We start from the raw sequence: 25,171 nt of genomic DNA, 5'->3' as shown, positions 1-25,171 counted from the left end.
CCAGCTTAAACATCAGAAAGATCTTGGTCAAGGATATTGCCCAAGCACTTCTGGCTGATTTTCAGGGTTGCCACCCTCCTGGCACTTTGAGCAGACTATGGGAACGGAGGGAATTCCATACATACACGCAGCAAAAACTGTATGTCTTACTGTTCTGCACCATACATGCATGAATCGCCTGGGTATACACTGCTCAGATCCTGGCAGCTATGCCCAAAGATGAACTGCATTCTGTGCTATTTATATATTGAGGTCAGCACTGCGATGGCAGTTTTTCTTAGTATGCAGTGTAATAGCCAGCCAATCATGAAGGGTGGTGGGGCTAACAGCAGCTCATGAATAAACTAGACTCATCTGTTGCTGGGAGCTGCAGAAACAAGCCGTAAGTTCTTAAAACCACTACATATTACACTGCATGGGTGATAGACTGCTGAAATCAGTGTGTCTGTCACTATTTTATGCTGCACTCAGTGAGAGCAACACATAGCACACGCAAATCGTTAAAGGGAAGCTGTCAAGTGTAAGAGTTCTGTGCTTATTATAACTTTTAAAGCAACCATCAAGCTCTTACAAGCCCTATAAACTCAAGTTATGAGCTCATAGGAGCTGGGATGCCGAGTCCAGGGATCTCATTCTCATACTTACCTTCCTTGGCACTGCCACTGCACCTTGCATACAGTAGACTACTTATGACTCAGCGTTCCAACTCCTACGAGGCCATAACTTTAGTTTATGGGGCCGATAGGAGCTGAAAGTCACTCAGAGAGGGCAGCAGGAAGTGGGTGACAGGTTCCCTTTAAAACGCATGCTAAAATAGTATGAATGTAAAGAAAACACATGCGATGCTTTGAAACATAAAAGTTTTTATTTGTTCCAAATATTATAAAAAGTGACAGCACCAGAAATAACCAGGAAAACAGAGTAGTGTTTTCAAACAATGACATTGCCATGCAGTTCAGTAGACACTGACCCAAGCTTGTAAAGTCTCAAGGTAGTAATCATGATTTAAAATGACTTTATAGTCCACAATAAAGTTGTGATTAACAGGCAGCTGAACTTTGTGCAAAAGAAAACCATCAATACCATAAGATCCTGAAACAGAACAATTTTTTTTCCACATAGAGGATAATTTTCTTCAAAGTCCAGTCTCCCAACACCTACCTAAAAAATGAAGCACATTAAAGATGAGCGAGCATACTCGGTAAGGCGATATACTCGAGAGAGCATAGCCTTTTTCGAGTACCTGCTGGCTCGTGCCTGAAGATTCGGGGCGGCGCAGGGCAGCGGGGAGGAGAGTGACAGAGATCCCTCTCTCTCTCCGCCTCCCGATCCCCTCTGCAAACCCCCGCTCACCCACCGAATCTTCAGGAACGAGCCAGCAGGTACTGGAAAAAGGTGATGCTCTCTCGAGTATATCGCCTTGCCGAGTATGCTCGCTTATCTCTAAAGCACATATATCAATATACACTTCATGTAAATTCTGTGTTAAGAAGGATTGTCTCCTTGTGAACTAGGAGCAGCAATTGTCTGACTAAGTAAGTTAGTGTCACCCAAGTCACTTGTAGGTTTAATCGTAAGCCCAGACTTTCCTGGATCTCTTTCTGCACCGGAATCTTTTTCTGATGGCGGCTCACTAGGATCTGTTTTTGAAACCTCCTTGCTGTCTTCTGATGTAGATGACTCCGGAGGTTTCCTTGCTTCAGCTTCTTGTAGTTGTAACATTTGCTCTACTTCTATTTCCAAGTCGAGTCTCTCTTCATCAGCTTCTACCTCTAGCTGCTGCATGAGCTCCTCAAGCTTCTTAGCTTTACGAAGTTCATTCTGTTGTATTATGGTGCATAGGTGTTCAGTTAGTTGTTCCTTGACCTGCGTTTTCTTGTGCAAGTCCAATTTTGCTGTAACATATTCCGATTCTGCTCTGTCATAGCGTTTCCTATTGGATAAACAAAATGTAAGACCGTTACACAATCAACTCATGAAACATGACTGCAATGTGATTTGGGATTGTTCTTCTAAGAGAAACAAAGTAATCTTGCAGATAGAATACCTTTTTAATGGCTAACAAAAAGAAATTATGTTACAGCTTTCAAACCTAATTAGGTTTGTTACTCCAGCTTAATAGGATAGATCTGAAGAAGCATATATAAAACACACACAGTAAGAAAAAAAAAAAAAAATGAAGCACCTAGAAGTTGTTGTTTTGCAGCAAAAATCGGCACGCAGTTACATCTCAGGCATATATGCAAGTGATTAGTGTTGTGGAGTGATTAGATGAGGCCTAAAAGTGATTCCACCCTTGGCCTATGAAAAGGCTCTCAAAGGCTATTTGTGTATAGTGGACTTTTTCTCGCTTGTGTAGAGCTTGTTGACCACTAGACGCCTCTACAGCGCAATAGTTTGAGAGGTGGCGCATTATTAGAATGCAATAAGCTGGATGGTGGTATTGATGAATTACCACCACTTAGGCCGTTCTAAACAGACTGTTAGAAGGTGTTGGAACCAGTGTATGTGTGATGGCACACAAGGTGACCGGACTCAGGGTGCCCTCGACAGACCACCAGTAAAAAAGATTATCTGATCGTCCGACAAACATGAGCAACTCCAACTTTTTTGTTGTCCGCCATCCAGAAACAGGTGGCACCATCATTTTAGATCCCTGTATCTGTCAAACTCATTTCCAGGTGCTTGGTGAAAGGGCATTTGGTTTCATGGCACCCATTATGTGTACCGCCTTTGACACCTACCCATTATTGCCTCCATCTGCAGTGGTGTCGTGAACAACAAAATTGGACTGCTATGCAGTGGAACTGGGTTGTCTTCAGCAACGAATTCAGGTGTACGTGCCTGGAGACCTACAATCCTGCCTTTGCTGTGAAGTGGCACACTGCCCCCACAGCTGGTATGATGGTCTGGGGGGCCATCGCATATGACAGTTGGTGACCCCTAGTAGTGCTACGAGGGACAGTGCAGCTCAGCGATATGTTCAGGACATCCTGCAGCTACATGTGTTCCTCTTATGGCTTCCAAGAGGCATTTTCCAGTAGAATAATGGTCGGCCGCACAAACAAGGGGGTCTTTCCAATCGCCAGATTCATCGCCAATATGACATGTATGTGAGCAGCTGGGGTGCTAACTTTGACAGCCTACAAATTTGCATGATCTAAAGGCTCAGTTACAATATTGTAATTGCTTACATATAATCAGCGTTACAATCATTCAGATAAAGTTTCATTCTATTCCAACAACTTCTAGGTGCTTGATTTCTTTTAAGAAATGAGTGTTTATAGTACAGTATAATATAATATATACACACACACACACACACACACACACACACACACACACACACACACACACACACACACACACACAGTAAAAAAAAACAAACCTCTACACTCCCCTGCTAAAATGTCTTTAAAAAAAAATAAAAAATCTGTCAAAAATGAACCATTTCTGATTTATTTTTACCATCAATGTGACCCATTATCTGTACAATTCCATTGAAAAAAAGACAAAGCATTTAGGGTGGAAAAATCAAATAAAACAAAAACTAAAGTAAATGTTCACACTCCCTTATCTTCAGGGATGTGGTCGTGTTCAAAATTAGTCAACCACATTTAAACTCATGATAAATAGTAGTCAGCACTCCGCTGCCATTATGCAAAGTGATTCCGATTTATTCCATATCAAGCTCAGTTCTTCTAGTAGGATTTTCCTGACATTGCCTTACTTGCATTTTTCAGCAAAAGCCATAAAGAGCTTACAACACATGAAGGGGGTCTCATTATTGAAAGGTATTAGTCAGAAGGGTATCAAAATATTTCCAAGGCATTACATGTACCATGGAACACAGTGAAGACGGTCAAGAAGTGGATTACATTTGGCACAATAGTGACATTGCCAAGAACTAGGTGTGCCTCAAAAATTGATGAAGACCATAAGAAAATTGATCTAAGAGGCCTGCAGTAGCATTAAGGCCTCCTTCCCACGAACGGATTTACGCCGCGTAAATTCGCGGCAAAAATCCGCTGCGTGGCCCCCTGCTATTAGGTTCTATTGAACCTAATAGCACAATGCTCACGATGCGTAATTCCACCGCGGAATTACGCACCGCGATTTCTCCCGTCCTCACCCGCAGCATGCTCTATTTGCTGCGGGTGAGGACGGGCTGTACGCGCTGACGGCTTCCATTGCAGTCAATGGAAGCCGTCCGTTCACGCTATCTCCCGCTGTAACCAGCGGGAGATAGCGTGAAAAAACGCTTCCCCGCCTACCGCCGCAGCGTCATTTGACGCGGCCGGCGCGTCACGTGACACTGCCGGCCGCGTCACGTGACGCGGTGGGCGTGTCACACGACGCGACGGCGGTGGGCGGGGAAGCGTTTTCACGCTATCTCCCGCAGGTAAGTATAGGGGCTCTGGGGGGCGCCGTGACGGGCTTCACTGCGTAATATTACGCGGTGGAGCCCGTCACGCTCGTGGGAAGGAGGCCTAAAGGAGTACCAGGCCTGTGTGTGCTCTCTGCTATAGATTTCTCATATAGCCCTCTCTGCCATGAAACCTTTTGAAATGTTGATGCCTATGTCAAGTGTGTCAAAGATGGTTATAAACTTGTACTTCCAAATTCTTCTAGGACGTTGAAATTTGAAGTTGCCCTTTAATACAGTAACCTTCATATGTTCTATGTTGTGTCCGTGACTAGAAGAATGCTCAGCCGCAGGTAATTGTGTGGCGATGAGAATTTCATCTTTGCTTTAAGTTTTAGTTCTTTTTCTCCAACATAAAAACCCCTAATAGGACATTTGTTGCACAGGATCAGGTACACGCCATTGAAAGTGGAACATGTGAATGTCCCCGGGATCTTCTAGTCCTGCTGTGTGTTGGGTATTTGTATCCTGTCATCAGTCAGTACATGTGAGCAGGCCTTGCAGCTCCTTACATTGCAGGGATAAGTTCCTTTTTGTGTGTCGTCCTCAAATTTGGAGGTTTTCAGACGGTCATCCTTGTGTAGAGTATAATGGAGTTTCCTTGCAGTTTTCCTTAGTACCCCTAGCTGCATACCAAAGTATTTGACTTTTGGGTATCCTGGTGATTCTTGTGATCTGATCATCAATTGAGGTGGGATGGTAGCCCTGATTTAACAAGTCCTTTTAAGATGGTATAAATGTTCATTCTTGTCTGTTGGGCTAGAGCAGATCTGTTTGTATCTCATGGTAGCATTTCCGACATACCTTTAATCTTGCTGTAGTCACTATGAACCCATGCAATCAAAGGATCAATAGGCTGATCTAGCAGGATCTAAGCAGTCATGAGACAGCTGCCCACCCGCTCACCTGGACACCCATGCAAGACTTATTCTACAGTGCTGTAAAAAAAACTATAGAAGAAGGCCTTTCGGTCACCACTAGAGATGAGCGAACGTACTCGTTTCAGGTGTTTTTGCACTCGAGCACCGCTTTTTCCGAGTAACTGACTACTCGGACGAAAGGATTCGGGGGGCGGCGCGGTGGAGCGGGGGGTAGCAGTGGGGAACAGGGGGGAGCTCTCTCTCTCTCTCTCTCCCCCCCCCACTCCCCTCTGCAACCCCCCGCTCACCCCCGGCGCCCCCCGAATCTTTTCGTCCGAGTAGTGAGTTACTCGGAAAAAGCGGTGCTCGAGTGCAAAAATACCCGAAGAGAGTACGTTCGCTCATCTCTAGTCACCACCATAAAAAGGCATACACACACATTGAACTCCGTATCTGCCAATTATAATTTGAGGAAAACCTAAAACAGTAAAATTATATGCTAAAGTAATAGAATACATATATTTAAAGTGCTATGTGTCTATATTCTAGAAATAAGATTATCTCTGGTGACACAGCTAAATGTAATATTGCTCACTTGGCATGGGAAAACTCAATGCACGCCTGCTCAATTCGGTTTCGCAAAATACCAATATCTGTGGACACCATCTCATCCAAAGCTTGAAGCTGCTTCTGGATTCTGTTGAGCTTCACGGCCTCTGCTTGGGTTTTTTTTGATCTTAATGGAAAAAAAATAAAACAAATGTAAATGCAACATATTCTAGATTGAAAATTTGCCAGAAAGGCAGTGAAAGCTGTACTAGAAATACAGTAATGCGCACCAAACTTATGAAAGAAGTGTTTAATCTTCAGTCTTGTTTTGCAACAAGTAAAACAGATTTGCAAAGGCGAATGGCTAAACCATTTTCAAATACAATCCGGATCTGCACCACGATATGGCACTAAACTCGGATTACATAAATACAGTACAGATCTCTTAACGTGGCATCAGTAGGATTTAATAGGTCCTGGGATATCATATGGTCTAGATTACATGACAGAAATAGATCTACAAGCTATCATGACTAATCACATGCCCAGCTGTGAGCACAGCTGCTTTGTTCTCTTTGGGGCTGCTGACAGATTACAATGTAATCTCCAGGGTCCTGTGGAGAACACAGCATGCAGTCTGTTGAGAGATACTTTATCTCTCTGCGGCTGAATGATGGATTTTACGTTTACCATAAAATCATCTTTCAGAAGAAAAGTATACAATGGTAGTGTTTACATGTAACGATTTTCACCCATTTCTGGTCATTTGAACGAATTTTGAGTGAGAATCGTTGCGTGCAAATGGGCATTTACTCTTCTGCTGAACAAGTCCTCAGAGTACCGTTCTACATTGCAAGGAAGTGGCCAATTTTCAGACTCTAAATTAAATGCTGATTAAAAGAGGCCCTCATATACCTGAAATCAAAAGAAAAAGAAGGTTAGGATTTTTCTGAAATCAGAGAGGAACAAAATTAAAAAGTGAAAAATCTCTGGTCCTGAAAAGGTTAACGTGTATCTGCACTTTCAGATGACTTTTCAGAATAAGCATCAGTCTGAGGAGGAGTATTCCAGATAAGAGATATATACAGCAAACTATGTGTGCGCTGCAGTCTAAGGAGCCATATATACGGGGCGATTCGCTCAAAATTCAGTCACACGAACTAATTTAAGCGATAATCGTAAATGCAGAAAAAAAAAAACAAAAAAAACCGCTCACTATTCGTTCACAGGTTCTTATGGCCGGCTTTCAGACAGCATAAAAACCATTGCTTGATCGCTGGCTTCTTGTCACATGTTAACATCCCCCCGTCAACGCTTCACATAGAAAGTGACGCACTGAGCGAGAAACCCGCTATCCAGCGGTGAAATCTGTCAGTGTAAACGGTCTGCACGAGCGCCAATGACCTCAGCGGTAACATCAGTGCTCTTGCAGTTTTTTACTCGAGTGCTGCCCCATGTAACAGGGACATAAGTGTGCTGTTTCTTGAGTGCATGACTTGAGATTAGGGATTTTGGAATTAGGGAGTTTGAAAGAGTTACTTGCATTTATGTATTGCTGATCTATTTAATATTTTACATAGGTTACATTAAATCTATCTGTACGATCCCCATTTAGGATGCGCAGTGTACATCTTAGAGCATGTATGCAGTCCTTGAATAGCCGTTGGAGGGCACATACTGCTGTACAAGATGTGAGCTTATTGCGCATTTGGAAGCCCAGATCCTGGACCTAAAGGTGCAGTTTGCAACACTGAGATCCATTGGCAACATGGAAAGGAGTTTGCTGCTCATGGAGCAAATGTGGGGGTGGAATGATCAGATAGTTGGCAGGGTGACAGATAGAAGAAGGGGTAGAGGGAAGAGATCCAGGGCAGCTAGTCCTAGACCCTAAGAAGTTAGCAAAGTTGACAGATGAAGGGGATGCCATTACAGGATTAGCTCTGCTGCAGCATGACAAGGCCTCTGACCACCAGAGAGGAATGTCTGCTCCAGCGAGAAGGGGAATAGGAGTACATGGCAGGCTAGACATATTATGGTAGTGGGAGACTCAAATATTAGGAGGACAGACAGGGCAGTCTGCTGCAAAGACAAGGACAGTGGTACCTGTACCACAACAGAAAGGCAGTGGGGTTTTTAGGGCGGCAAATAAGAGGCTCAAGAGTTAGTGTAGGAAGGAGGTGTATGGGCTTCTGGAGAACTGAGCCGACTACGCTGGGGGAGAAGATGGCTAGAAGGTTAGAGAAGTGTTCAAACTAAGACTGGGGAGGGGGGCAACCAGAGAGATAGATGGGAAGACAGTATAGACAGGGACCTGAGACTAAGTAGTGAAAATGGAGGTGGAGAGGCTAGTATAGTTAGAACTGACCGAACCTTTATTATGTAATAAAATTACCTTCTATAAGAAAAATAACCAAACCTTTCTAAACTGTATTGTGACTAACACTAGACGTCTGACCAAATAAAGTTGACGAACTGGAAGTAATAATGTTTGAGGAAAACTATGACATAGTGGGAAGTAACAGAGACCTGGTTGGATGAAAGATGTGACTGGGCGGTGAACTAACAGGGTTACAGTCTGTTCAGAAGGGCTCGTAAAAACGGGAAAGAGGGAGGGGTCTTTCATGGACTAAAATACACCGATTCCTTGCATATTTCTGCTTACTGGCATTTTTCTTTTAGTTTTTCATTGGTCCAATTCCATTACTGCCGTGCAAACTAAAGCCTTTCCTTCCGATGCACCTATGTTAGCATAGTTGCAAAGTGCGATTGCTCTCAGTAAAAGAAACCAAGTAATCTTGTAGATATGACACCCTTTAATGGCTATACAGCCTAGTTGCAGTGACCATCTGTCTGCTTCGGAGCCCCATACGCAGAAGGTTTGCTAAACTGCTGTTTTAGACACACATCCGATAGCCCCCCAGGTTCATTTTAAAGGTGAGCTTCTCCACTGTAGCTTATCGTTCGGCCATCATGCACCTTCATAGCGGACGTTCATCTCTCACATCAATGGCACCTGGTGCTCCGCGGTTTTCATGTTGGTTATTCCCAATGGTGTCATTTCTCCACTCGTAATCCACTTTTATTACAGCAGCACGTGACGAGTTCACAAACTGCACTTTTGGAGAAATACTTTCACCCTTGGCCCAAAAGCCAATAATCATTGTTTTTTGCAACTCTGATAAAATCATCCCTGTAACCTATGAAGAGATATGTGAGCCGACAGCTTATCGCACACCTTATATACACACCCAGCCCACAACGTGTGACTTCCTTCATGGGCTTCTGCTGCTAACGTCGAAAATAGGATCATCCAGTGCCATAGTCCGGTGGGTCTTAAGTGAGATCTTTGTCCGAATTTATTGATTATGTCTGGCAGAGTCTCCCAGGTCACTTTTGTTTAATGAAGCGGTCATGAAAAGTGGATAGCTGTGAAGGATGTCATACAATGGCATTGTGTTTCTAACGTGGTAGCCAATGGTTGACCATTGTATGTATATGGTTCAACTACACCAGTTAATTTTTTATTTACTTATTTAATTTTTTTTTGGGGGGGGGGGGGGGGTGTATAGTGACCATTTGGAGGGCAAAAAGAAACCCTTGACTTTGTCTAATGGAGTGCTATGGACACATTTAGCAAGTACAACAAAAGCTTTCTAAGCATACAGACTAAACCTGATTTGAACAGGCCATCAGCTGTAAGCTCCCCACACGGTGATCAAAAAAGATTAACAAGGATAAAAGGGAAAACTAGAAACAAAAAAAAAAATTTGATATATAGAGGGATTTCAAATGAAATAAAGAACGCTTATCTCACCTTTCAGCAATTGCTTTCGCAAGTAGAGCTTTCTTACGTTTATTTTTTTCTTCCATTAAACGCTGCTCTAATTGAAGCTGCTCCAAACGAGATTTCTCTCTCCTGTTAGTACAAGAGCTAATTGTCAGTTTCCAATGTATCACTGCAATACAAATGACCATCAACGGAAAACACGTGGCGCCGAACATCAAATGTTTACCTCTAGGATTAACTACAAAGCAAAATATAACATCCAGTATAATGCCAACAGAAACAGCAAAGAAAACAATCCCGTGCTTACCAGATGCTGCAGAAGAGCCAATCATGTTCCATCAGGGAGCGTACTTGCTCTCCGAATGTCACACTTGCTGATCTTTCTAGTTTTTCCCCCAATCTAATCAATCTTCTGTGCCTAAATAGAAGTTGTTTAACCCCCCAGCTGGCTGCGGCAGCTAAGCTTTTTTTTTCTTTTACTGCTACACAATGTTTTACAATGTATAAATGATCAAAAGTAAAAAATTACACACTGTTATTTCCGCATCCATATAGCCATTTTCTGATCATCTCTCCTCCCAACTACAGGAATAAAAGGTAATAAAAAAAGTCACGTGTACCCAAAATGGTACCAATAGAAAGTCATCTTGCAAAAAAAAAAAAAAAAAATTATATATATTTCTTTTTGCAAGATGACTTGTGCATTTTTATTGGTACCAAATGGTACCATTTAATAGTACAATTCGTCCCACAAAAAACAAGCCCTCATGTTTTACTACGTTTGTACAATAAAAACAACTATTTTTTACCATAGAATGTTTTTCTGAGTTGCCGCATTCCAAGACCTATAGCACACGTGCGTGCGTATGTATGCGCGTGCATATATATATTTATTTATTTCACACACACATACATAATCTCCAAAGTTAAACAAACATATACTATTTTACTGGATGGTGCAAAATTCTATGGAATTCGCATTGTGAAAAATTGTCTAACAAATGCAATTAAACACACAAGAAAAGGGTGGACATATCTTAAATGGGACAATGTCTGTCATTAAAGCAACTGTCTGTTCCTGGACAAGCAAAGATGGCCGCACCAGCTCCTCTGACTACCTGACGCACACTGTGTTATTAAGCATCATTATTCTAAGACTCTACATCTGCTTTGATTGGCCAGTGCTGCCGCCCAGTCAGATCACCATGCAGGGTCTCAGACTACCAATTTATACTTATGAACAGTGTGCATCAGGTAGTCAGAGAAGCTGATGCGGCCATCTTTGTTTCTCCAGGACCAGAGGCTCGCTTTAATTAACTGTTTCACTAATCACCCGACTCTACTGAGAGTTCTCTACTTTTTACAGGATTTTGAATAGTTTATACAGCACACGCAGGCACGTTTAATAATCCTACTTATAGGGGTTGTCCCAGCTTTGAAGGGGTTATCCAACCTTATAAAATTGATGGTCTATTCTCAGGGTAGGCCATTAATAGCTGATCGATGGGGGTCTGCCACTCGGAATCTCTGCCGTTCAGCCGACTGAAGGGGTCACAGTGCTTGTACAAGAGTCACAATCTCTTCAAGGTTTACAACTGGGTTCGCACTGCAGAACGCTGTATTATTGACAACGACCGTTGGCTTATTTACTGCAATTGGACAAGCCTGGAGCACTCAGAATGGCCGCTATCAATACTTTGGTGGTCTACAATATGAGCAGGACTGTGCTCAGATGTAAACATTGAAGTAGCCATGGCAATCGGCCCCTTCAATCAGTAAGGATCCCAAGCGGCACACTCCCATTGATAAGATACTGATTGCCTTAGAATAGGCTACCAATTTTACAAGGTTGGATATCCCCTATAAGCTAGTACACTATTACTGATAGCCCATCTTCAGGATAGGCCATCACTAGTAGTGCAGTGGGGGTCTGCCGGGCTAGTGTGCTCGTGCATGCAGGAAGCAGACACCTCGGACACCGGTCCCACTGCAGTGGTCTGGGCTGGTATTACAGAGGACGTTCCCATGCACAGTGAACTTTGGATTCACCTGGGACTTTTGTACACATAGATAGCTTACAATAAGATGAAGAAAAGACTTACTAACAGTTCCACGTCTTTTATTGACAGTTCTTTATCTTCTTGAGCCCTCATGGTAGGCGATTCGGATGGGACTTTATTGTCCATTATTGGTTGCTTAGGTTTTTCCTCTGGTGGTTTTCTCACTTGGGTTGAGCTGGACAAGTGGACTTGAGGGCAAGTATTGTTTTGAAAGGATGGGGAATGATCCTGTGCAGTAGGGACTTTATCTGGCTTAGCCAACTTCTGAACTGGACCCTTTTTTCCTCGAGATGGTTGGCGACTTAAAAATGCTTCAGGTGGACAAGCCCCCAGACCCTTGACGTCTGACAATTCTGGTAAAAGGAAAAATAGGAAAAAAAAAACATTTAAAATGTTTTATATGCCAATATCGTTAACTCTCCTTCACTCGGTGAACAGATGACGCTTGAATTTAGGCTTTTTGTTGACTGGGTGATGACTACATATTGGTCCAAACCATAAAGATGCTGGGAGAACTGCATGTAACCGCTGCAGGAGGTAGGTGACCAGGGAGGAATACGGGAGCAGTAGCGCTGGGGGAATAGATGTCCCAGAGTGGGAGGCTTGGATCACGGTGGTTGTTTAGTTTCGACTCCCACCGAGATACATCACACTGAAAAGGTTGGGGGCTGGTGGTACGGGCTGGCTGCTGTTCCCTGGTATGATGTCGTGGTGTAGCATGGTGGGCCAAGGAATCAGACACTTTAACCTAAAAACTCATGTTTATCCATTTTTCAAGCAGTGCAAACAGCCAGCATTCTGTTATAGTCTAGTTATTAATGCCCGTTCTAAGGGTTGGTAGATATTCAGTGCTATCGTCTTTCTACCTGCTCCGGTACTGCTAACCTGGATTGGTCACCATGACCCCGGGATACTTTCAGCCAGCACCTTGCGCTATTAAGGGAACGACTGGCCAGGAGTCAAAATGGTACGTCCTCCTAAAGGGTTTTTGTCATTAAAAGAAAAAAATATATAATTCTGCACTCCCCTATTCCTCCCCGTCAGTCTCCTTAGCACATCTTCTCCTTGCTAAGCTACTGCAGTGCCCCCGGGGTCACCTCACCGCACGCCGGCCGGCTTGTTATGAAGTCCGCATTCTCCTCCGGCCGGGTCAGTGAAAGTCATATTGCTGTGCTGTAGCATTCACTGCCTAGCAAGGAATTCTGATCTATTGTCGAGACAGCTCGCATGGGCAGTCTCTGAAGTAGATCGGGACTCCCCCTGCTGGCCTGTGACGTAACGTACATTGGCTGGCAGGAAGAAGACTGTCGGCAATGTACGTAACCCCACAAGAAAGAGAAGAATCAGTCAGCTGGAGGTGAGGTGATCCCCCCCCAGACTGCAGGAGACAGAAGAAGATCAGTGAGGTGAAGATGCGGTAAGTAGACTGACGGGGAAGGAATAGGTAAGTATAGCATTTTTTTTTTAATGTCAGAACCCCTTTAAGCCAACTGCTTGTTACTGGTCACCATACCAACCGTCACCCTTCTGGAACATAGCAACGATTTATATAACTTTAGCTCCTCTGATCAGCTTAATGCTGATTGACTGGGGAAAGGAGACAACTCATTGGGCTGTTCTATCCCCTCTAAACTCAACTCTATTGTCTAAAAACCATTAACATCAAACCTGGGCATGAACATACATGACACAATGAAATGTAAACCATCTCAGTGTATGGTGTGACCATTTTGGGACAACATATGCATCTCCCCTTTTTAAATAAAGCCAACAACACTCAATGAAATACTCCCATCATAATGAATAATGCAATATTCAACTTTTCAATAAAACATTTCAACTTACAATGGCACTTTTGACGCCAAAAACCTGTTTTCATTTGGTTAAAAAAAAGCACCTGGGCCCAAAAACTAGATTTGCTTTTTTAAAAAAATTACGCTTGTCCTTGCTTTACAACAACAGGATAGCGGACCGACTTGTTGACCGATGGGTGTCCTACTGCTGAGACCTCTGCGGATCTGGAGAATAGAGGACCTGTGCCCCCCACCGTGATGTCAAAATGGAGTGCTGCCCAAGCATGCACAGGCAGCGCACCATTCACGTCAGTGGGGCTACAATACACAAAAATAAAGACAGCGCTCGAAAATCGCAGCATTAGAAACAACGCATTTGAGAGCTAGAGTGCAAGGCCCCATTGAAATCAATGGAAGCGTTGTACCGCAATTAGCGCTGTGTATGAAACAATGCCTTAATCGCGGTAAAAATCGCGCTGTGCGAGAGTGGCCTTAGGGTACAGGCACACGGCCGATTCAAACGTTGCACCGAGATCCTCAGATGCATCTCGCATCGGACATCCCATCAGTGTGGTGTCTGATGTGCTGCACACGGCACACTGACATCAGTCCAAATTAAAAGAAAGCCCGTGTGCGCACTCCTATTCACATGGACAGGTCCTGCTTCAGTCTGAATTCGGATGCAGAAAAAAAAAAAATTTAAAAAAATCAGACGCAAAAAAGTCTGTGTGCATGTACCCTTAAAGGGATATTCCAACTCTTAAAAACTGATGGCCTATCCGAGAGGGCAGACCGGTGATCTTCCTGGACTAATCAAACTGATAAAATACCCTAAACCCCAAGTTATATCCAGCATAACAATTACAATACTGGACTGCCTACAAATCCACAATCGCCGTTGCCTGCAGGTTTTGTTACAGATGTCCCTCATTGCAATGAATTAAATAAACCCAACGGCGCGCCGCCCCTCGCCGCAGCACCCAACGGCGCACCGCAGCGCCCAACGGCGCGCCGCCCCTCCCCGGACCCAACGGCGCGACGCTCCTCCCCAGACCCAACGGCGCGCCGCCCCTCCCCGCAGCGCCCAACGGCGCGCCGCCCCTCCCCGGACCCAACGGCGCGACGCTCCTCCCCAGACCCAACGGCGCGCCGCCCCTCCCCGCAGCGCCCAACGGCGCGCCGCCCCTCCCCGCAGCGCCCAACGGCGCGCCGCCCCTCCCCGCAGCGCCCAACGGCACGCCGCTCCTCCCCGCAGGGCCCAACGGCACGCCGCTCCTCCCCGCAGGGCCCAACGGCACGCCGCTCCTCCCCACAGCGCCCAACGGCACGCCGCTCCTCCCCGCAGCGCCCAACGGCACGCCGCTCCTCCCCGCAGCGCCCAACGGCACGCCGCTCCTCCCCGCAGCGCCCAACGGCACGCCGCTTCTCTCCATTTTTTAGACGTCTTATATTGTTTTCATAAGAATTATGCGGGGATAAATGTACGAAAATGGGCAGACTTATGAAAGAGTGTGAAAGACAAACTATGGCGCTCGTTTACTAATACCGTCTAACGGTTAGACAGTGCAGACAGCGGGTCTTCCACCAGATCCATCACAGCTGGATGACAAGTCTGTTGAACTTGAAGACTCTCTAGTCTAACGTTATGCCACCTATAAGCGGATTTAAAGGGGTTCTCCAGGGAAATACTATTGATGACCGATCCTCAGAATAGTTGATCTGTGGGGTCTGCTGCTCGGGACTGTCTGATCAGACCCCACCATCAGTGCTGAAATACATGGGCTAGAGGGGAAGCTGCAGATTTCCCTGGAATACCCCTTGAGTTCACCCCCCAAAAAGTGCACTAATTTAGGCCACACCCCTTTTATCAACTAGAAACAAAAGTGTCCAAAAGTGAGTAGAAGTGCGATCTGCGCCAGAAAACTGTCATACATTGCAGAGTAAGTTGGCCGCAGCAGGTTTAGTATATAGCAACTGTCAGTTGTTCTTTCCGACAGTTTCATCCACTTGTCTCCGAGGAGCCAGACTGCTGACTACAGGGCTGCCCGGCTACACACGGGACCGCCGCCTAACAGCACTTGTACCTCGCGGGGATCTCATCCTCCTCAGCTCATCCTCGGAGAAGCCAGCCCAGCCAGCCATTCCTGCACAGGAGTCTCCCAGCACCGCAGCTTCCGCCTCGCAGGCAGCCCGCCACGTCACATGCTGTCTCCTAGGATACAGGCTAAAGTGTATTGGCCACTAGGAGGGCTGATGACGTGAGTCACATGATTTTGTGGTCACATGACCGGACTGGAAGGTGAGGAGTTTACACCTAATGCAATTCCATAGAGGAAGCTGTACTCCGACTACTAGTGTGAGGAGCAGGGTGTGTAACAGAGGAGGGTCAGTGGGGGCGCTATGTGGAAGGAAGGGCTTCACATGATGGAGTTTACAGTGGAGAGTAAAGACACAACATTAGACTTGCACATAAATCCAGCATATTAAAGGGGTTGTCTCGAGGAAGCAGTGAAATTTTTTTTTTGCCCAGTCCCCCTAATTAAGCATACATTACTAAGCCCCCCTGTAAATGACTTTTCTAGCTGGTTGTACTTACAGTTCCAGCGTTTCAGCAACTTATAAAAAGTTTCCCCAAGATGGCCGCCGGCTCTTTTCCCGTCGCTTGCTGTAGCCCGACGTGCGCGCTCCCGAGACGCTACCAGCTGTGTCTCCCTGACAACCAGACGCCCCCGCAGCCGCCGACCGGACCCCGGGATTGAACGCGGCCGACCAGTCACCCACCGCCAGGCAGCAGGTAACCGGCGCTAGCACCCGGCTCCCCCGCGCTAGCCCCCGGCTCCCCCACGCTAGCCCCGGCTCCCCAGCGGTAGGCACCCGGCGGCCCAGCGGTAGGCTTCGGGGCCCAGCGGTAGGCCCCGGGGCCCAGCGGTAGGCTCCGGGGCCACAGCGGCAGTCAGTCACGCGTCAGTCCGTCACCCATCACTTACCTGGGCGGCTGGGCGGCTCTGCACCTTCCTCTAAGAGAGGATGGTAGCAGAATGGCCGCTCCAGCGCGCTCCCGAGAAGATACAGCTCGTCTGCGCATGCGCAGAAGAGCTGTAGCGGTGAGCACACTGAAGCGGCTCGTGCTCAGAGCAGAAGACCGGACTGCGCAAGCGCGTCTAAAAAAGCAAGCCGCCAGCGAATTTAGACGGAACCATGGAGACGAGGACGCTAGCAACGGAGCAGGTAAGTGGAATAACTTCTGTATGGCTCATATTTAATGCACGATGTATATTACAAAGTGCATTAATATGGCCATACAGAAGTGTATACCCCACTTGATTTCGCGAGACAACCCCTTTAAGGGTGTCGACCTCACTGATACGTGTAGTGCGCCATGCTGCTTTCACATCTGCGGCGGTGGTTCCGATGTGGAATTCCTATGGCTGAACAACTCCGCCTTATGACAGAAGCAAACAGCGCTGGACGGACACCATTGACTATAATCAGCTGTCCGGTATTTTGTGGCGGATCTGCGACAGAGGTTCAGCGCGGATGTGAAGGCAGACTTAGTGACGCCGCTATTCGATCCAGCAGGATGCCCTACACCCTACAAGTGAACCCCAATAGTGGAGACCCCCTGCGCTCCCCCAGTATCCATAAGGGCGCCTTCACACTGGCGAGAAAATCAATTTTCAAATGAATTTCCATGGTTTCATCCTCATTTGCGATGTCTTCACTCCTGCGATGCTGCGAGCAAAAAAATAGCAGCATGCCCACTTTTTTGTGACATTGCCCATTGCTTCCAATGCGGCTGGCGGCAGCAGCGATGTTCTCCCAGTGAAAGCAATGGGATAAGGGGAACACCTTACATCGAGGGGCCTTTAGAAGGTTTGCAAGAACGATATCGGGGCGTAAATCACATGATGATATCGCCCTCGCCAGTATGCAGGAGCCCTCAGGCAGACCACTTACTGCAAAAGAAAAAAAAGGGACTCACAAGTGTAATGACCCAGAGTAGGGGCCCTCCAGAGTAGGGGCCCTCCATCTTTTGTGAGTTTGTTTGTCTGTAGATAAGTTCATTTGTCTCTGTCTCGTCAGTGTGTTATGATTGGTTGTTTGAGTAGAAGGGGGAGGGGTTAGTGGGGTAATGGAGTAGTGTGGTGTGTGTCGTCAGAGGTGTGCGCAGGAGAGACGGGCTGGTCAGAGGTGTAACTTGAAGCTCTCGGGCCCCGATGCAAAACCAGTAACAGGGCCCCCAACTATAATGCTTTACTCATAGTACTAGGCTTCCTATATGGAGAAGAGAGGCCTTATGGGTCCCCTAAGGCTCCTGGGCCCGGGTGCAACCGCATCCCCTGCATCCTCTATAGTTACGCCCCTGGGGCTGGTGCTCCTGCCGGGGCTAGGCCGCGGCTATGTCTCTGCTGCTGGAATGTTTAGCTCCTCCCTGAATGACAGCGCAGAGATGCTGCTTAAGAGTCGGTATGGGAATGCAAGAGTTGTGCACGCCGCCGCTAAACTGCATCTGGAGGGGAAGCGCAGAAGTCTGTTACCGTGAACAACTAAGGTGAGAGTGATATGAGAGACCGTGTAACCCAGCAAGTGCCCTTCAGATAACAGCGGCTGAGGATGTGGATGCTTGAGAGAAGAATCGTCTATTGTCAGAGAAGTAGAGTTCAGGAAGTTCCAAAGTCTGTAACTTCACGTGCTTAGATTATAGCTTTGACAGTAGGATTTCCTACATCTGCCGCATGGTAATTGTTTGTTGTGGATTTTCACTGAGGATTTAATCCTGCCTTTGCTGTGAAGCAGCACAGTGCCCCCACTGCTGGTGTAATGGTCTGGGGGGCCATCACATACGACAGTCGGTCACCCCTAGTAGTGGTACGAGGGACAATGACAGCTCAGCGATATGTTCAGGACATCCGGCAGCCACATGTGTTCCTCTCATGGAGGCTTCCAAGAGGCATTTTTCAGCAGGATAATGCTTGGCAGCACACAAGGGGGTCAAAGGAATGCCTTCACAACATCACCAGACTTTTGTGGCTGCCCGGTCATTAAATTTATCACCAATAACACGTGTAGGACCATCTAAGATGCCAACTTCGACAGCCTACCAGTTTGCACGATCTAGAGGCTCAGTTACAGCAAATGAGCAATATGCTGCAAGATAACATACAGAACCTGTATGCCTCCATGCCTGCCAGTATCACATCTTGTATCCAAGCTGGAGGCGGTACAACAGGGTACTAGACCCTACCTGCCCATATCACATCTTGTATCCAAGCTAGAGGCGGTACAAAAACATACATAAGACACCTTGAACAGAACTATTGCGCCTATGCAATCGGCCTCCGTCACAATAGTCTGTATTGAACCGCTGTAGAAAGCCAGAGGGGAACCAAACAATATATATCACGCCAGATGTAGTGCAAAAAGTAAAAAAAAAAAAACACCTGGTTAGACAATAGGTTCCCCACCCAGAAATCTCATTAGAAACCCAGTTGTCAATCTTGTTATGAATCTTAAACCTAGGTAATCCAAGGATTATATCAGAAGGCAGGCCCTCACATACATACAAGGATATAGTTTCCACATGGAACTGCCCAACCCTTAAACGTACGTCCGGAGCAATGTGTCTCAGACGTAATGGGGACAAGTCTACACTGGTAACTGACATTGGTTTAGAGAGAGTCTTTATCTACAGACCAGCTTTTAGGGCAAACTGAGAATTAATCACATTAATGTCCGACCCGCCATCCAGACAAACACCAGCAGATATGACGTTCTCATCTAATATTACCTCAGCAGAGACGTCTTGCCTGGATTTAGCCAACCAAGCAACTTGTGGATCCCGCTGAATAACTGGTTGCTTGTTCCGAGGTCTCACTGGAGAACTGCATATAAAGTGCCCGTCATGCCCACAATAAAAACACAAACCTTTCTTTAGGCGAATATCCCTATATGCTTTATTATAGAGACTGTCCCTATCTCCATAGGTTCATCCGGAACCTCTTCAGGGGATATAGACGATGAGGAAGGAGATTCAAACCTAGTCTCTTGCTTTCTCTCCCGCAGGTGGTGATCAACCGTTATTGCCAAGGCCATGGCATCCTCCAGCGTGCAAGGTGTAGCATACTGAACCATTGCATTCTTCACCCTGCATGACAGACCAAAACAGAACTGGCTTCGCAAAGCTGGATCGTTCCACTGGGTTTCATTTGCCCAACGCCGAAATTCTGCACAGTAGTCCTCAACCGGGCGATTTCCTTGTAGTATCATGCGGATTTTTCTTTCAGCGAGGGCCACACAATCCAGATCATCATAGAACAAGCCTAGACCTGAGAAAAAAACTCTCAACTGAAGACAGAGCAGGTGAGACAGGAGAAAGGGAAAATGCCCAGGCCCGAGGGTCTCCCTGTAACCAGGAGCTAACTATGCCCACACACTGGGTCTCATTCCCTGAGGAAATTGGCCTTAAACAAAAATATAACTTGCAGGCTTTAACGAAAAGAAACAAAAATCTCTACGTTTACCGGAAAAACGGTCTGGTAGCTCAAGCCTTGGTTCAGATTGTGCAGATAAGTCAAATGCATCCTAGCCTGGGTTTCGTGGGTCCCTAGGGGCAGCAAAGGCCCAGATCCGAAGAGCTCTTATTCGAGCGATGTTCCAGCTCAGGTAGGTCCTTGGTCATCTTCCTTTGTAGAAGATAGGGAGAGGTGTTAATTGGTGGTAGAGTCACCTGGTGTTCCCTATCCCTGGTAATGTTTGTGTGGGCCCGTTGCGCACTTGCCCACACAAATGTAACAAGAGTATTGCTACTGTGATAAGTTTGCTGTGTCCAATAAAGCTGGCAGAAGCCAGATATCTGAAGTAATCCAGTTGTCCAGCGTCTATCTGAGAGTGGTGCCAATCATCTTTAGGACCTGAAGATGGCGATACCCATGAGCGAGTAACTATATAAAAATGTAAGTCGAATAACCCCTTTAAACAATCCTAGGATAGACCTATATTGTAAGAAAAATAAAATGGAATTAATATAAAGGCAGACTAAATTGGTTATGTGCTCTTGTTTTCTGTTTCTATCAATTCAAGATTTTTTCCATACATATGTATAAATGAAAAACAATATGGGGGAAACATATATAAAGCCCTTTTATACCAGTTTCTGCCATTAAAAAACTCACAAATTTTGTGTGACTTCTCAGCTTCCGGGAGCTTGTTGGAAGGGGATGTTGTCACCTAAGACCAACAGATTTATGCATAATTTAGGCCAGAAGAGGTATGTACCTCTTCATGTGTTAGGTCAGTGTTTCTCAACTCCAGTCCTCAGGGACCCCCAACAGGTCATGTTTTCTGGATTTCCTTAGTATTGCACAGGTGATGTAATGATTGTCGGTGCCTCAGACATTGCCACATGTGTTCTTACTATAGGATATCCTGAAAACATGACCTGTTGGGGGTCCTGAGGACTGGAGTTGAGAAACACTGTGTTAGGTGGATCGTGCACTGCAGGAAGTTATACTAAGACCAGCATTGGAAATGCCGGACTTTGTGAATTTCTCCCATGCTGTTTATTAGAGAAAAAAAAATTCTAGTAACGCCATCTACCTTAAATCACTGGTGTAGGCTGACAATAAAAGGTCACCTTCAGGGCTATTTCAGACGACCGTATATCGGCTCGGTTTTCACGCCGAGCCGATATACGGTGTCCTTGTCTGCAGGGGGAGGAGGATGGAAGAGCCAGGAGCAGGAACTGAGCTCCAGCCCCCTCTCCACCCCTCTCCCCTATTTGCAATAGGAGGGGGTGAGACGGGGGTAGAGCTAAGTACCGACGATTGGCCCCGGCCCTCCCATGGCAAATAGTGGCAAGGGGCGGGGAAGGGGCGGGAGCTCAGTTCCTGCTCCAGGCTCTTCCATCCTCCCCCCCCCCCCTGCAGACAAGGACACCGTATATCGGCTCGGCATGAAAACCCAGCCGATATACGGTCGTCTAAATAAGCCCGCATAATGTGCAGAACATTTAGTATATTTTAATAAAGATAGTCTATAATTATAGATATTAATCATGATAATAATCCAAAGCCATGAAGACTCAGGGCAATGTCATTTAAGCACATATTCCACTAGCATGAATATAACTTCAGGACTAGGAAACTAAAAGGGAAATGACTGTAGAGAAAGGACTAATGATGAAAATGTCTCTTTAAGTTCCTTAATTAAATGCCTGGAAACGGCCACTGAGAGCACATCTGGTTCCACTTTATATTCCTTTGATGGCATCAGTGTTTTGGACTATTTCGCTTCTATGAAGGGCATGTTATTTAGAACATTTGGGAATACAGCGACCCTGTTACTTTCTTGTCAAAGTTCCCCATCATTCGATTGCATGATGATTCTTAGAAATCATAATCCGGATTGTGTTTCTTCAGTGTGTTATTAAGATCACAGTCTCTTTTCTGCAAAACGATATCAGTGTATTATTTTTCTGGTGTTGTACTGATGCGGCTATCCTCCTCCCCCAAGCATGTGTGTCCTAAAACAGCAACAAAATGCCAGAAAAAGTCACATGAGCAGTGTTCGTTTTCCTAAAAATGAGGATCACTAACTGCAAAAAAATGCAACAAATCAAAATGCAATGTGTGCTGAGAACTTCATATTTTCAAGCAAGCTAACAGAAAACATCTGGCCCAAAAGAGTGACATGAAATAATGACCTAAGGCAATTGTGCGCTATTGTTCTCTACTCAGAAGAGGAAGGAGTGGTATACAGGAAAAAACGGATTCGCCTCCCCTCTTTAGTATGCAAGTCTATGTCTGGGTGAAAAAACTGCAATAACTGCTTGTGCGCACCATGTTCACACTGGCCAGATTTGTCATGGATGTTTCAGAGACTCTGTAGCAGAAATCCAAGGCTAAAGTTTGTATTAGTGGATGTGGACACATATTTTAGCGCCATTGTAATGATGCTAACTGATAGCTTTTCTGTCTGGAAGCTGTTAGGGCTTATTCACACAAGCAATATTCTCATGCCAATATGAAATCAATTCTTTTGGATGGAGTCATTTACAATCGCTACGAGAAAAAAGATTTGCAGAATGTTCCATCTTTGGGTGTTCCTTCGGAACGCCTTGTCCATTGTTTTCAATGGGACCTTTAACCCTTTCCAATTCACTGCCTGAAATCTTCCTACTTTCTGATTGAAGCTTTTACAGCTCCAATGTCAAAGAATGTCCGACAGGGTATTCTTACCGTCTATTCCCAGCCACTCTGCTGTCGGAGCCTCTCTGGCACACACACACTGGCTTTAGCCAGCAGATGCCACCATTGTATAACAGCAAAAAGAGAAAGCCTCTTAGGAAAACCTGAATCCGAAATTGGATTGGAAAGATTTAAATGCCATCACAAGGCACTGACATGCTGTGCAATGTGTATGCAAGTGCGATGCGATGTTTCGCATTGAAGTCAATAGGAAAAACTTGCAATCCTAATACGTGGGTGAAGATCGTGATTTCACAGAAGTGATGCAATTTTGAATAAAAGACATTTGGCCCTGAAAAATATGCATTGGCAAGCGCAATGTCAGGTGGAGATCCCTTATAGTAATGAAAATTTTATAGCGTTTAACCTCTTCTGGACCAGAGATTAAATTTTTTTTCCCAAGAGCCATGACTTTTTTTAAATTTTAGGTTAACGTAGCCAATTGAGGGCTTGTTTTTTGTGAGAATAACTTTTTTTTGTAATGGTACCATATGAAGCATGGAAAAACCTTTTTAGTGGGGAGAAATTTTTTAGAATGCAATTGCACTATTTTTTTGTTTAGTTTTTACAGAGTTCACTGTGCAGTTAAAATGCTATATGAACTTGGTGCTATGGGTCAGTACGATTGAGGTGATACCAAATTTATAGTTTTTTGTTGTTTTTTTTTTTTAAGTAAAATATTTTCTTAAACAAAAATCACTTTCCGTTACTTTCCATATTCTGACACCCACAACTTAAATTTTATTTTTTTTGATTGGGCTGTATGAGGGCTCTTTTTTTGCGGGGTGATTTATTGTTTTTATTAGTACCATTCTAGAAAACCCTATATCTTTTTGATAATTTTTTGGCAGCAGAAATACCAACAAAAAATAAATAATAATCGCAAATCTGGCATTCTATCCCTTTTTTTTCTTTTTTCAAAAGGCCTTCTCCATGAAGAATAAATATAATGATATTCTAATAACTTAGACTTTTAGGTATTTGGCAGTACCAAATATGTATTTGTTTAATTGTTTAGATTTTTTATTGCAAAATTAGGAAAAGTTTTTTTTCCCTAATTTTAAATTTATTTACATTTTTAAAATGTTAAAAAAGGCATCTGAATTTGCCATCATTTGATTGCTTGTACTGTATACTGCAGTACTTCCTTATGATCTGGAATATGATTTCTCCAGCAGGCTTTGGGGTATTTTGTCGCTTTCCTAATTGTGTGGAAGCAGTATGCGCACACTGACCAAGTCAAACATAAGGTATGAATCTCATGTTAAAAATGGCTCTCCTGGCAGAGACGTCCAGACAGGCCTTTTTATTGAAAAAGGATAACACCTGCCCTTTATGGGCGTTTAACAGATTACATCACTAACATATATATATTCTTATTCGCTAGATTATACAGAGTCTCCCACCTCCCTACCCTCCCGTCCTCACGTCCGCCAAGGTATGGACTTTGTATTCTTTAGCATGCAGACAGCCTTAAGGAATTCTGTGTTGACAAATGATTTGTTTAACTAGCTTGTGTTTGAAGAGTGGAAGGGGCCTAGGTAAATACTCAGTATTAAACACAGGATATACACGACACTATGGCCCTTAACTCTTAGAGGTCTCTTGTGTAATCCCTATGTACTTAGAGCAAATACATCACCCATCCATTGGCTAGCAAATACCATGATTAGATTGTGTGTGTCCTTTAGACTCCACAGAGCTGAAAGTCATTACAACATCAATAGACATTTTATATTAAATAATTATCATGTCTATCACAATCCCCCCTTAAAATGTCTATCCTCTAATTTTCACAGCTCTCTGTGCATGAGCCTATAACTGGAGCGCGTTGAAGGTTCGTTTTAGGGTCTTCAAGGGGGTGTAGGACTTGTCCACTCCTTCTGGGGATGCATCCAGCAAACTCATGGTGGGAGCGGCTTTTCCAGCATCAGTTTCACAGGTCTCTCTGACACAGGGGATAACACAGCAGACTAGAACAGAAAAGATAATCAGTTCACATACAACAGCGACGCCCGTCTGTGCCAGGATCCTTTACCACCCGCTCATCCATGGCGAGTGCTGGTCCCAAAAGTTAGCTCTTTTTAGTCAGTGCGGTCAGCTTCTTAATGGCAACTGCGTCTTTACCCGCGGGTCACGTGTCGTCTAGGATGTAGGTACAACAAGTCTCCCCTATCACCTTACAGACACTCCCCTTTTTAGCTAAAGTCATATCTAAGGCCATTCTATTTTTTTTAAAAAGTCATAGTCGAGGTAGGTCCTATTGGTCAACTAGTCCCTATAAGGCGTCTCTAGTATAATTTATAAACCACTGCTAATTATAATAAACATAATTAATCCAGTCAACATTTATTTACCCTAATGATCAGGAAAATGGACTCGAATCTAGTTTTAACTTGGTCTCTAATTTTTAAAACTCGTCAGGTACCCCCCTTGGCTATCCTATGATGT

At 44.9% G+C, this 25,171-nt stretch overlaps 1 protein-coding gene across 1 annotated transcript; it reads right to left on the bottom strand.

Annotated features, from left to right (window-relative positions):
* Nucleotides 1-846: 846 nt before the first annotated feature.
* On the bottom strand, nt 847-15,686 carry GORAB (golgin, RAB6 interacting). Its single transcript, XM_066597056.1, has 5 exons — nt 15,560-15,686; nt 11,729-12,035; nt 9,650-9,751; nt 5,882-6,022; nt 847-1,933 (listed from the first exon to the last, which is right to left on the bottom strand). The coding sequence occupies exons 1-5, from the start codon at nt 15,615-15,617 to the stop codon at nt 1,486-1,488; spliced, it is 1,056 nt and encodes a 351-aa protein (XP_066453153.1). The 5' UTR covers nt 15,618-15,686; the 3' UTR covers nt 847-1,485.
* Between the last annotated feature and the right edge of the window lie 9,485 nt (nt 15,687-25,171).

This window comes from Eleutherodactylus coqui, chromosome 3 (genome assembly GCF_035609145.1).
Source record: "Eleutherodactylus coqui strain aEleCoq1 chromosome 3, aEleCoq1.hap1, whole genome shotgun sequence".
NCBI lineage: Eukaryota > Metazoa > Chordata > Amphibia > Anura > Eleutherodactylidae > Eleutherodactylus > Eleutherodactylus coqui.
The sequence above is the reverse complement of the archived record's forward strand: the minus strand, read 5'-3'. Positions and strand labels throughout refer to the sequence as shown.

Excerpts from the sequence above, each read along its gene's own strand:
- GORAB (XM_066597056.1), bottom strand. The coding sequence starts at position 15,617 with ATGGCTGGCTGGGCTGGCTTCTCCGAGGATGAGCTGAGGAGGATGAGA. Across the intron at positions 9,752-11,728 it reads TCAATAAAAGACGTGGAACT|GAGAGAGAAATCTCGTTTGG; the intron begins GTTAGTAAGTCT and ends TTGTACTAACAG. Across the intron at positions 6,023-9,649 it reads GCGAAAGCAATTGCTGAAAG|ATCAAAAAAAACCCAAGCAG; the intron begins GTGAGATAAGCG and ends TTTTCCATTAAG.